General features: G+C 45.7%; 1 protein-coding gene across 8 annotated transcripts in view; it reads left to right on the forward strand.

Moving 5' to 3' along the window:
• Positions 1-13000, forward strand: part of LOC119455896 (cAMP-regulated phosphoprotein 21) — a 90257-nt gene that overhangs the window by 41737 nt on the left and 35520 nt on the right. For all 8 annotated transcript variants that reach the window (XM_037717419.2, XM_037717422.2, XM_037717425.2 and 5 more), the window contains 6 exons: positions 1906-2074; positions 6345-6574; positions 7074-7203; positions 8299-8576; positions 9610-9894; positions 11557-11647. In XM_037717419.2, the coding sequence (XP_037573347.1) occupies positions 1906-2074; positions 6345-6574; positions 7074-7203; positions 8299-8576; positions 9610-9894; positions 11557-11647 (1183 nt within the window). The remainder of the gene's footprint in view (positions 1-1905; positions 2075-6344; positions 6575-7073; positions 7204-8298; positions 8577-9609; positions 9895-11556; positions 11648-13000) is intronic.

Consider the following 13000-nt stretch of genomic DNA (forward strand, 5'->3'; position numbering starts at 1 on the left):
AGCTAGGCATTTACATCTATAATCGTTGAACAATGAGCGGTCTTATGTCTTACCCATTTGATGCTGATGACAGCAGAACCGGAAAGTGAGTGCAGGGCGGAAATTATTAGCAAATATGGGAGAAGTGTGAAGGAGGGGGATAAAGCAATAGTGATGGCAGAGCACGTATATAGTACCATCAAGATCGTTGGCACCGATCTAGCGGGTGCCACATCTTACTGGTGAAAAAGTTAGTGCATTCATTTTCCCCACTTGTATTTGTGAAGGGTGGTGTGCCTTACCTAGGTGAGCTGAGATCAGGCTCTACGTTGACTGAGACAGAGCGAGTGAATAAAAGGGGACTGGTCTCGTGTTTTTTTATTTTGTTGTTTGTGCACTCTCTCTACTGTCTTTTTTTCTTTTGTGCTGTTCCATCATGGTTTTCTTTCTTTGTCTTAGATGTATGCAACATTGAATTAAAAAAAAAATTACTAAAGTGAAATTTGGTGCTAGTGGTCTACATGAACTGCAAGTACGGCTGTTCAGCCAGCATTAAAATGAGGCGCATGAATTTACATAAATAGTGCATGAATTTCTAGCCTTCTGTTTTTCTTGGCTTTAAAGGGGCCCTGAACCACTTTTTGTCGAAGTAGAGAAAGGCATTTGAAGTGGAAATAGGCAATTTCAGAAATACATTGCTGCAAAAAGTACTTTAATGCACTCGGCAGAAGCGGAGTTATTGGCAATCACACTGCCTCCACTGTGCTCCCGTTTCTTGTTCAATGCCTTGCACTGCGAAAGCTACGGCGGAGTGGGGTGTGGCCACAACGCTCCGGCATCTGAATGTCACCGTGGTGCGCAGTTCAAGTTTCATTTTGGATGTTAACGTACACGCCAAGATTTCTGATTTAGGTGCCTACGACTCGCTAAGCGTAAGAAAAACGTTGTGGTTGTCCTCAGCAACAGTGCCGTGCGCTTAGCCAGTGGACTCGTGGCGGCAGCCCGCGGCAGACCGCAACTACCAATAGCAGCAGCAGCGTATGGGATTCCGCTTTATTACGAAATAAAGCGTCCGACAGGTCCCTTTTAAACAACTTTGCGACATTGCAAATTGGTAATTTCCTGTAAAATATTCCGTCGTAAATTCAAGAATTCGCAATGATTATGCGTGTGCTGGAACTCGCTGTGCTTGAGTTCAGAAAAATATGGCTGCTTGAAAAGTCAAGCATAACGGTTAGACAAATCCGTGTGCTACCCATCGTTCCCATGGCAGCTGAACGGTTGCTGTGCCAAATTTCCCTGTAGTAATTTTAGTAGGCAACTCAGTTGTATGCAGCACTGCTTCTCAGTGATAGTGTTTACTGCGCAGTTGCCCATCCTCGGGGTTGTCTCGTTCCAATTAAAAAAAATAAATGGTTCTTCTATACAAATGCAAATATCCCAAACTGGACTTTATTTAGAATACAAATTTTCTGGGTACTGTCAGCTAAAAGCTATTGTGAACAGCTTGATGAGACCTAGAATCCTTACAAGGCAGGATGAAAACGCTTTGAATAAAGTAAAATACGGGAAATAAAGTAAATACAAGAAATACACAAGTTATGACATCATTTTTAGCATTATGTAAGAAGTAACTACAAATTGTATTTTTAGCACTTTTCGTTCGCCTATAAAGAAAGCATACATTTCGATTTTTACTGAAAAAGGACATGCGAAAAACCACTAAAAAGATTGCGTAAATATGTGCATGACTGAGTTATTCAGAGCTGTATATAGCACTGACAGGCACATAGTAAAACAAAGCCAAATTATATATGCAGTCGTACAGTATGGTAGTTACACACAGTCACCTGTGTGCAAAATGCATGCGAAGCTCCTTTGGCGACAACTTGATTAAAGACCTGATGTTGGGGGTCTTTGGTGCAGGGTGAGCCGCTGGCGGGAGGCAAGTTCTACTCGGTACTGACCAAGGGCGGTGGGGGTGCGGGTGGCCCAGCAGTGACTAAGGCAAGCAGCTTTGGAGGGGTGTCCCTGCTGCATCGGGACTCCAGCCTCACGGAAGCACGCAATGCTGCCCTCAGGGCCGTCAAGGCTGGTCAGTGGTCTACGATGCCTGTTGTACTAGGGGCTTGTTCATTCCTTTGCTGAAGCACCGAGTCTTTACCCTTTCTGGTCCAGTGATTCCTGTAGGAATCATAATGCTTTGCAGGAAGTATCCTACATGAGATGAACAGACACGAACACTACTTTCAGGTATGTGAGTGTTGGTAATGATAATTGCATAACTTGTCTTAACATGTCCCACAGACACAATTAGAAATTTCACGAATGTCCATGCATTGCATTATGCTGAGGTTAGGCCTCCGTGCTCCATTCTTGGAGCCTGCTGCCCAGTGCCTATGACCTGACTTGGGTGGCACAAAAATGGTCTTCAGATAATCTGTGGTCACACTTCACACCATTATGATTGTGAATTAAGAAGTCAAAAGATTTAAGAAGTCAGTTACACTCAGTTTTTGGCAGTTATGAGAAAAATGTTGGAATCATTGCCAAAAACTCCAGTGGAAATTTCTTCCATTCGCTTTTTTCCATCAGGTGTGCACGTAAACCAAACATAAACATAAATAACGTAAAACACTTGCCTGAAAAATTAAAACTAGAAAAAGTGAAGGTAACCAAGTATAGAGCAACAATCATTTGGGATGTGGCTATTGCAGAGAGTGTCTGTGTAACAAATTATTTAACATATATTGCCCATTCCAATATCAACACTCTTACAACAAGGATAAAGGTATTTTTGTTTAAAAGTGGATTTCTAATGCATGTGGACAGGCTTTAATTCTTTTGTTCTGTTAAGCTCTTGGGAATAAGCCTGCGACATCAAAGCGCTAAGCACAAACAGCCTTGAAAAATTTGATGCATAGATATGGATGGGTGGAACTCACAACATCCCACTGCATTGACAAGCACTCAACAAGCCTTATCTATTGTGGTCCTTCTACTGAATCGGTGCCTCAGCTTTGCTTAGGTTTGGCTTGAGGCGCGGATATAGTTCGACGTAGCGTAACCGCACGTGCACTCCCGCACGCGCTACGTCACGTTGGTGAGAACAGCGTCTATAGTTCGACGCACTGGCACAGCAAATGTAACCGGACGTGGCCGATGCGCTCCGACGTGCCCAACATCGAGATGGCTCTTGCTCCATTTGCGCGTTGGTTGCGCCGACTGCGCCGACTGCGCCGACCCACAATACATTGCGCGCGAAGAGAAAAAGGTGCCCGTGCCGCTTCGATAGCTTCGCCGACGGTCGCAGACAGCCGTTCAAATTGGCACGCGGGTTGGGGATTGTTCTGCGCGGGCTCCGAAGATAGCGGCGGATGGTGTGTGCATTGAAGTGTAGAGGGGATGGCATGTCGGGCTGGTGCAGCGCAGCCGGCGTAGTGTGACTGGCCGGAAACGACGCTGGCCCGCACGCCGATAATGTCGTACTATAAATGAGCCTGTCATCATTATTCCACACAATCATTCGCAACCAAGATTTGACGGAACCTTGCAGGTCATTAATTTTTGTCGCAGCAAGTTGTTGATTGATTTAGAATGTATGGAAACAGCCACCCTTCTCCATCCTCAACATAATCACGACTGTTATGTGGAATACTACACTGCTTTTTCTTGACTGCTCCCTTCGGTAATGCATTTGTACGTTGAAGATGTTGAGATATACGAATAAATAAAGCAACAAAGATATATGGGTCACTTGAGTGAGTGGGGCAACTTAATAGCGCACTGATTCATTCTCATACCTCCATTTCCTTCAGACTTGTAAATCCTACAGAAAAAAAAAGTGACCAATTACAATTAGTACTTCATTCAAAAGTGTAATTGTTTACAGGGACTAATTACTGCCTCATTAAGGTAATTGAGAACTACTAAAAAGTAATTGAGTACTTCTACATTACTTTGCTCTCAACTTTGATTAACATTGCACATATACAGTAAATAGAACGAACTGGTCTGGCTCTTTCTCTACATTCTTAGACCTTCACACATTGTTTATCTTCACTGACAATTGCATTTAAAAATTTTTGTGTCATCTTTCCTCATTTTCTTTGAAGAGAGCCGTAGTGGCACTGAAATTTATTCAATGTGTTCGTTGGGCGAGGTTGCAAGGTAACAAAATGTTGCGCAAAAGATTTTGGTTACTCAATGCCTGTTGCTCGCCTCTGGGTCTTTGATGAACTGCAGCACTTCATTTGTCGATGCGGCTTGTAGAAAGTGTTCCTGATAGGGCCAATGACAAGCTAAAAAAATAATCTGTAGGTGATTTCCTGGCATCAGCTTCTGAACTTGCCATTGCCATTGAGCCATAGCAATGCCGGTTCAATTCATTGGCCAACATCTGCTGGAGCACTAAGATGAGGAAGCAAATACTGAATGCTCAGGTTTGCCTGCTTGAACACAAGCATCCGCGATGCTGCTGCGTGGCACAACTTTGGGCATGCAACTGTAGTCCCTGTGTATTTTGTGTATTTTTCTATGATGTAAAAAGAAAGAATTGAATTGAAATTCATGTACCCAAAGTTCCTTCACCTGTTGCAGCATATTGCTTCGGTAAAGGAACTGGTTACATGTAATTGGTTACTGAAAGAAGTAAATGAATTGTAGTGAACATTACCATGCAAAAAAAAAAGTTACCGATTACGGTCGAGTCCGCTACAACGAAATTCACGGGACATGCGAAAAATTTCGTTGGGACGGAACTTCGTTGATGCGAAATTGGTATGTATACAAGTATGCCAAACGGCACAGCCGCGAACGAAACCGAGACCATCGTCCGGGAAATCTTCGCAATGGGGTGGGGGCAAGGGTTGAGATATACCGAAGGCAGTCCATAAAGTATCTACTTCCCGAGAGAATGCATTTCGCGCCCCTGTTACAACATTTTTCGTACATTGCGGCCAACGTCTAACCCAAGGCGCGTGCCTGGCTGATCGCGAAATACTCATTTTGCGGCACGTGCACAGTCGCAATGAAGCGGTTTGAATTATCAAAATTTCACTGTATATTTATGACAAAGTCGGCAAGCTTGGCAAGCTTGCACTTACCGGAAGTTATATTTCCAGAAGTCGGTCAGCCTGGATTTCTTACGCTTCACGGCAAGCTAAGGCGTTACGCGAGTCTCACAAATCCGTTAAAAGAACCATCGCAATGTCATTGTCGTGGGTTCTTATAACTTTACTGATAAGGGGAAAAGAATCCATTACTTCCAAAGCAGTCGCCGGAGTCTGTCTAGCGGATTGTCATTTTTCCCAGACGACGAGACGTTAGCATCTTGTTGACAACAGCGACTGCGGCGCTGCCGCTCGGGCGCTATCTTGAAAGCAATCTGCGACGAGCATGAAGTGAGCGCCCACGCGGTTCTCATCTTCAAAGTGGTCTTCAAAGTGATCTGCGATGTGGGCAGAGTGCAACTAGTGCCAGTAGCGTCGTGTGCGCTGTGCTTTCGACGTTATTTCGCGGTGAAGCGAGAGACGGTACGGAGGTCAATTCGCTCGCTGCTATTGCCCTGCCTTCTCACTCCAGCGTGTGGACACCGAGTTTCCGCGGTCATCGAGCGAGATGTGTTCATGTTTACCTGTGCGCGCGTGACACCGTGCTTGATAATTTAGTTAGTACGCAAATGTTTACAAGTTTATACGGCCGATAAAACTACTACCCTTAATTCGTATAGCTGTCTACTAATCTGCTATCGTAATCGATGCTTCGCCTTTGGTACGAGATTTTTCCCTTCCACTTTCTGCCTCTGCGATCATATGGGCCTTCTTGAGAGAGAGAACTTTACGCTTCTTCGTTGGCCTAGCCATCGACCGGACACAGACCGCAGAAAATGGCAGCGATTGTGGTGATCTCCTACAGTCTCGCGCAGGCGCGTGATGACCACGCATGGCTATAGATTGCGGTGGCGCAAATGGGTACTTTGAATTGGATTTTGTTCGCGAAAAGCTCGTTCAAGCGGACATGCGATCGTCACAGCTTTGGAAGGGCCTTCTAATTTGACTACTCGGCAGTTCCAATTTCAATTCAGTCCCAGTTTCGTTCTTGAAAAGTTTGTTGAAGTGGAAATACCGAATAAAACGCCGTCGTTATGAAGGGACTTTTTTTGTATTATTTTCCATGGGCAGCTGACGGGGAATCAGAAAATCTTCGTTGTGGCGGAAATTTCATTGTAGCGGCATTTGTTGTCGGGGGATTCGATTGTACCTACAAAACTACCAAGAATGTAACTGATTACAAGTAACTAATTGCGTGTAATTGTTTGTGTGATAGTCTGACTTGCTCTTCTGTTTTCTCTCTTTCCCCCCCAGACTCGTTCAACGTGAGCTCGCTACCGACGGTGGTGCAGGCGCCACCGCCTGTGGCGACCTCACCCTCCGAGGTGCCCTCGCTGTCGTCGGCTGCACCGGAGTCGGCAGCACCCACGGGGCCACAGGTCGGTGAGGAAGCAAGCCCCGTGGTTCCTGCCCAAGCACCTCATCCACCCCCTGCCGCTGCCGCTGCTCCACCGGTACCACGGCCACAGCTTTATGTGGCACAGGTGAGCAGTGCCCTAGATTGGAGAATGTGCGCTGACCAATAGTACTGACTGCACCTTTAGTCTTATTGCAGTCGTTTACCCAGTTTGCGGTCATTCTGGTCGGGAAGTGTTTTGTGCGTTTTGGTCGCTGCGCAAAAAGAGCACTCGTGTGAACCAATGCTTAGTAAGTGATTATTTTCAGAAAGTCTTCTTTATTCCTGAGGCCTCTTGAACAGTCTACATAAAAGTGCAATTTTCTCAGCTTATATTTCACAGTTCTTTTGAATATTTTCCCACGTGATAAGGGAACAGCGGAGGATTGCAGAAAAAAAAATAAAGAGAAAAAGAATAGAAAATTTTGAACGGATCGACCATGGTAATTGCAGAGGCCACCCTCAAATAGGTGGTGGGCAATCAACTAGTGCAATAGGTAGCATTTGCCCGGCTGCCCACTGTGGGGAGAACCCCGATTATTAATAGGTATAGCCTTACAGCTCTAACAGAGAGGGTCTTGTTGCAGCTGCCATGGGGCGCTGCACCTAGGGAAGCAGGTGCCCTATCTTTGCCACCTGTCTGGCCATTGGCAGGACCGTCGGTGCTGGAAGCGGCACCCTTGGCTCCAACGGGTCTGCTGCTCAACCCTCAGGCCGGTAGGTGACCACATTGTTCTTGAACTGGCACTGTGCCGAGGGTTTCCTTTTCCTTTCTTTCACTGGAAAGGACTTGGTTGACTTTGCTGCCTGAGTATTGTTTAAGGGCTCCTGTGTGCATTTCCGTGAAGGACTAAGCCTTGTGCACACATGCAACAGGGCCACATAGCCGTAGGATTACATGTGTAATTCTTTTTAAATAATGCACCATGTGCCACTTGTCCAGTTAAAAGGTTGCTTCATTGTATTTTTTGGAAAAGAAAAACAAAACGAAAAAAAACATGCCACGAAAAACGGCCTGGAGTTGGAAGCCAGTTTGGTGCTGCCATCCTTTCCTTAACACTTTCCATGCCATGGAAAAGCTGAGTTCGTGGCTAATGACGGGCCAATGACGAGCTCAGCTTGTCAACAGTGCTTTTTATTCTCCTGCAATTCTGATTTTCGCATTGGCGATGCATTTCATCTTCTAGTGTACTTCTGTTAAAATTCACTTTTGCAATTAATCAGTTGAAATTTATATAATAAATGGATATTTCAAGATTTTGTTTCGTAAGGAATTCCACATTAAAAAATTGTTCAATTTTTGGTCGGATTTCAAAATAACGTGGAACAGAAAGGGTTATGTAATACTATGGCAAGCTATTTATGGGAAGTAGTTGATGCAAAAGGAATGCAAACTATATTGAGTAGCATGCTACTGTGTTGTTATCTTTGCGATCTATGTGGACATGCCATCAAAGAAAGAGGTCGGCATTGTACATGGTGACACGAAATCTTTAAATGGTCTGGATCACTGAGTCATAGATATTTATGCCCGGGTGGTTGTAATAATATTGAAGTTTGCATTGCTTATGATTTATTGTGAAATAACCCTAGACAAAGGAAGGAGACAGACGTGATGAGATAGGCACGGTCTGATGCACAAGTTGAAATGATCAGATTTTGCGAATTCCTGCTGACCAAATGATGAAGCATTTACTTAATCTCCACTGTAACCATACCTCACTTATGTTGTTTCCATTGAGCCTGCTTAGTGCTGGAGTTGAGCATGTTTAGAGCATTCTGTTTAGCCTAAAAGGATATTTTGTGCTGCAGTTGCTGGCGTGCCGCTGATGTCGCCAGACATGGCAGGTGGGCTGGTCCAAGGGGTGCGGCCTCGAGGGGGCCCTGCCCCCTTGGGCGGCGGCAGCCTGTTGCTGAGCCCCCTGGCCCCGCCGCGGGGACCAGTCTCTTCCCATCCCCACCACCACCACCATCACCACCACCACCATCATCCACACCAACAGCAGCCGCCGCAGCAGCTGGTGTACCTGCCTTGCGTACAACCGCCGACCGGCATAGAAGCCCGCAAGCCTGGCCTTCTGGACACTCAGGTAGATGGGGGGTGTTTGCTTGTTCTGGTGTAACGTGTAGATGGTGTAACGGAAGCTGAAGACTAAAGAAATTAGCTTTGTTAAAGCTTCCTAGATGGAGAAAGTTGTGGGGAATCTTCAGGCTAAATGGGGGTGTGCGAATAGCAATTTTTGAGACCGAATTGAATACCAATCAAAGAGTGACTCTTTGAATAGGTTTCGAATATAGAGCAGCTATTTTTTTCCATTAATATACAATGTTCGTATCCTTGTATTCACAGTGTTAGCGAGTTTCTCTTATAGCATTGGTCATTATAAATGAAGTGTTGGTTTATTAGAAGTATGAATTGAGCATTCGGAAAAAAATAATCAATTCGTTTGCATACCCAGGATTCTTCAGAAAGTGGGAGTGATCGTGGTTTAGAAGGAAAAGTCTGGCTCTCTGAGCAATGTATAGCACGCTCCACTTGTAGCTTCTTGAAGGCGATTTTATGCTGACTATGGTCACCGGGATGAAATGTATCGCACTATTGCTCCAGCTTTGTTTGATTTCACACACTTGATTATTCAAACTATTGAAAAACTATTATAAAATATTATTATTTACAAATACTGACCATTGATTCGAAGACCGAATCTAATAGGGTATTTTCAATTCATTATTACTCTAAATTTTTGAAATATTCCCACAACCCAACAGGTAGCACATCATGGTTGTGACAAAGTAGCTCGGCACCCAACGTGGTAGCCCAGTCACTAAAGCTGAAGGTCGTGGGGTCGATCTTGGCGGGGTTGGCCACATTCCAATAGGGGTGGAATGTAAAAAACACTCTTGTACCGTACATTGCATTCACGGTAAAGAACCTGAGGTGGTCAGAAATAATCCCAAGCCCCTCAATACGACGTGCCTCATAATTAGATTGTGGTCTTAGCACCTAAAACCCCAGAATTCAATTGAAATTTTAAAGTAGCTCATCATAGCGCAACGAAGCCGTGCTTGCCCCTCTCGCTGCCTTTCCTCACGGACCACTGCATTGGCTTTGGCTGCTTGCAGGAGCCACCAGGATGCGAGACAGTGACAGGCCAGCTGAGTTCGCTCACCTTGGTCGGGGGCGAGTCCGCCGAGGGTGCTGGGGGAGCAGTACACCATCCGGGGGGCTTTCTGCTTCAGGCGCCCCTGCAGCCGGGCTTCCTAGCACTGCCTGGGCATCCGCCACCAACCCCGCAGCAACAGCAGCAACAACAGCAGCAGCAACAACAGCAGCAGCAGCAACAGCAGCAGCAGCAGCAACAGCTGCAACAGCAGCAGCAGCATGCAGCACCGACAGTCTCTGTCCAGGTATCTCCTGTGCTGCTCACTTGTAAAGACAGGGAGCTTTGTTTGTGACAGTTTGCTGCATACTTACCACCCAGGCTCTGGCAATACAGCCTCCATTTTTAAGCCCGGCGATTGGCTGGCTTTGGCAGCGAATAGGTTAAAGGGGCCCTGAACCACTTTTTATCGAAGTGGAGAAAGATATTTTAAGTGAAAATAGGCTATTTCAGAATCACTTTGCCGCAAAAAGTGCTTCAATTTGTTCAGCAGAAGTGGAGTTATCGGCAATCAAACACGGCCTCTGTTGTGCTCCCCTTTCTCCTCCAAAGCCTTGCACTGCGAAGGCTACGGCGGAGACGTAGCCTTCGCCTGCATGCCATGGTGATGTCTGAGACGTCACCGTGGCACCCCGCAGCGACACCGCACCGCACCGCAGCGACCGTGGCACCGTAGCCGACCGCAGCGACCAATAGCAGCTGTGTATTGGAGTGTGCTTTATTACGAAATAAAGTACACGCAGAACAGAGCGAGGATCATGAGGTTTTTTTGAAACGAGAGCGTTTAAGAGAAAGGTGACTTCGCGTTTCGCTTGCGAGCTGCACGGACCGCGTACGACAGCAGAACTTGGCTGAGATGCTACCCGCGGACTATGTTATTTCACCAAGCTCGAGGGGTGGTTCAGGGTCCCTTTAATGAGAAAGAAAGAGGCCAAGGCAAACATTTGTTCAGATGGTGGGAATGTTGAAATTTTTATTGCAGACAAATGTCAATTGGCTTTATAACTTGATTTATTTGAATTTGGAGTACCACACTTACACGCATGATGGCTGCAGCCTGCGCATTTGTCATTGAACATTGGTCATGGAAAATCTGATGCTGTTTCGTTTTGCTGACGTAACAATTGCACGGTTTAACTGACAATAACTGTACATGGTTCCTGGTGTTTTTGCATTTAGCATGCTTACTACAGACAATAGAGGCTAAAGAAAATTTGCTGCTTTGGAGGTTTCTTTGAATTGAAGCTTGCGACAAGATTGAACTGTATGTTGAGCATGCCTTGGTTTTGTTTTGTGCTAGAACTTCTAAATGTACTTAGTGGGGTAAAAAAAAAAGAAAGATATTGGTTCAAAGGACTAAGGTGTGAGCCACAAACAGCTTGACCTTTTGCAGGAATGTTGCTTAGTGCAGTGATAGTCACAGATTCAGGTTCTTGTATGTAAAAGAACTTCGTTGTAAACAGGATGTCTGGCTTGCGTTCTGTGGCAAGAAATAGCCCAAATAATACAGAAACTGCGTATTCTCGTGAACTGAAAGTTTGCATGGGCTACTCCTGGAAACTGACAAACGGCCTACTTTGTCCTTGCCTTTAAGCTGTCCTCCTCTGTAGCTCATTGGCTTTGATGTTGCGCTGCTGAGCACAAAGCCCTGGGGTTCAGTTCCCAGCCGTGGTGGCCGCATTTCAGTGGGGGGCAAAATTCAGAAATGCTCGGTACACTGCTGGATGCATTTTTAAGAATCCCAGGTGTTCACAAAGCTAATATCGAGCCCTCACTACAGCATCTCTCGTAGTACATTGTGCCGTTTCGGGACATTAACTATGCCACAATTGAATTGAATTGAAATTAAATTGCTTCATTAAAAGTTTTGATGAGGATATTTAATGACATGCTGCTTTTCTCTGCCCAGGGTCCCATTTATTATGTACAGCCAGCGCCCCTGACAACATGTGGGCGGAACTACATTACCTCGGTGCCTGAAGCTCATGCAAATTCACAGGGTGAGTACGAATACTTCATGCTAATGTTAAGCTTCCGACTCCCTTCCCTAGTCTACACAGCTGCATTTGCTGAGTTCTGGTGCGCATTTTTTCTTGGAGAAATTGACTAAAAATTGACTTGAGGGTTAACTACCATTCGCTGCAACAACTGCAGTCGAAACCGCGGTCGCTATCTATGCGATCATCGATGGCGATTACGCAGTTTTTTAAGCACGTGGCCGATACGCGTATCGAGTCAAAACAAAACTACTGTTCGCCACAACCGCTGCGTAGAAAACCGCGGCAGCTATCGACGCAATTGTGGATGACGACTATGCAGTTACGAAAGCCCGCGGCCAACGCGGTGTTATACACGGCGGTAAACGCAAGAATAGAGGCTTTAAAGACACAAATAGGCTCGAAGCGTTCCGGCGTTGCTGTCATTCACATACGATTTCAACTGATAGCTGTGGTGATGCGGACTCCGCAGCTTCGTTTCGGTTGGACGCTAGTGCCGTTCTTGCTCTTTTGCGTCGAACATTTGCGGCGCTCCTCGCTCGCCGAGCTTCGAAAGTAGTCCGGATTAACCAATGTGCGGCTAAATAAGTCCGAATTAACAGGAGTTTGATTGCATTGAATAATGCATACGCCGGCCGGGAGCACGCACCTTGTTGAGAAGCGTGCTCGCTGCTGCCCTTGTCGGCGAGATTTTCCTGCGGAAGCCGCATTATAACCGGTATTTCGTCTCACGTGGCTGCAGTGTAAGCGGTATGCGTATGCATGGAGTTGTATGGGAGGGTAAACGGGAGCCGGAAAAGGTCGTGTTGTAGCCAGTTCTGCACTATAAACGGTTCCGTTATAAGTGGCCTATACTATATCAGCCACGGTGGTAAAAAATTTTGTGGAAATCACGAAAGAACTGCATTTTTCAAGCTGCAGTAAAAGCTTGCTAATTTGAATTCCATTGGGATGCTACGAAAATTCGAATTATACAAAATTCGAACTTATGAATGTCTGAGAAAAAATGGCTCGGTTAAAGCCGTCATGTTCAGGGCGTGTACAGTAGAACCTCAGTGATACGAATCTCCTGGGGTCGCGTGAAATATTCGTATCACCCAGAATTTGTATCATCAAAACACACAAAATGAAGAAAAAATGAATTAATTTTTGCAGAAAAAATTCCTAATAGTGGAACCCCGTTCATACGTTCCTTGCTACTGTGTTTTCCCGGCTGCTACGTCACGTTTTTACGGTCCGGACCTAAATCCTGCATTTACTTCCATGTATTAAGTTCGCCTCTGATCCACACCGCTCTCTTCCTGTCTCTTAACGGTAGGCCTAACATTTTTCGCTCCATCGCTCTTTGTGCGGACC

This window comes from Dermacentor silvarum, chromosome 6, assembly GCF_013339745.2.
Source record: "Dermacentor silvarum isolate Dsil-2018 chromosome 6, BIME_Dsil_1.4, whole genome shotgun sequence".
In the NCBI taxonomy this organism is placed as follows: Eukaryota; Metazoa; Arthropoda; class Arachnida; order Ixodida; family Ixodidae; genus Dermacentor; species Dermacentor silvarum.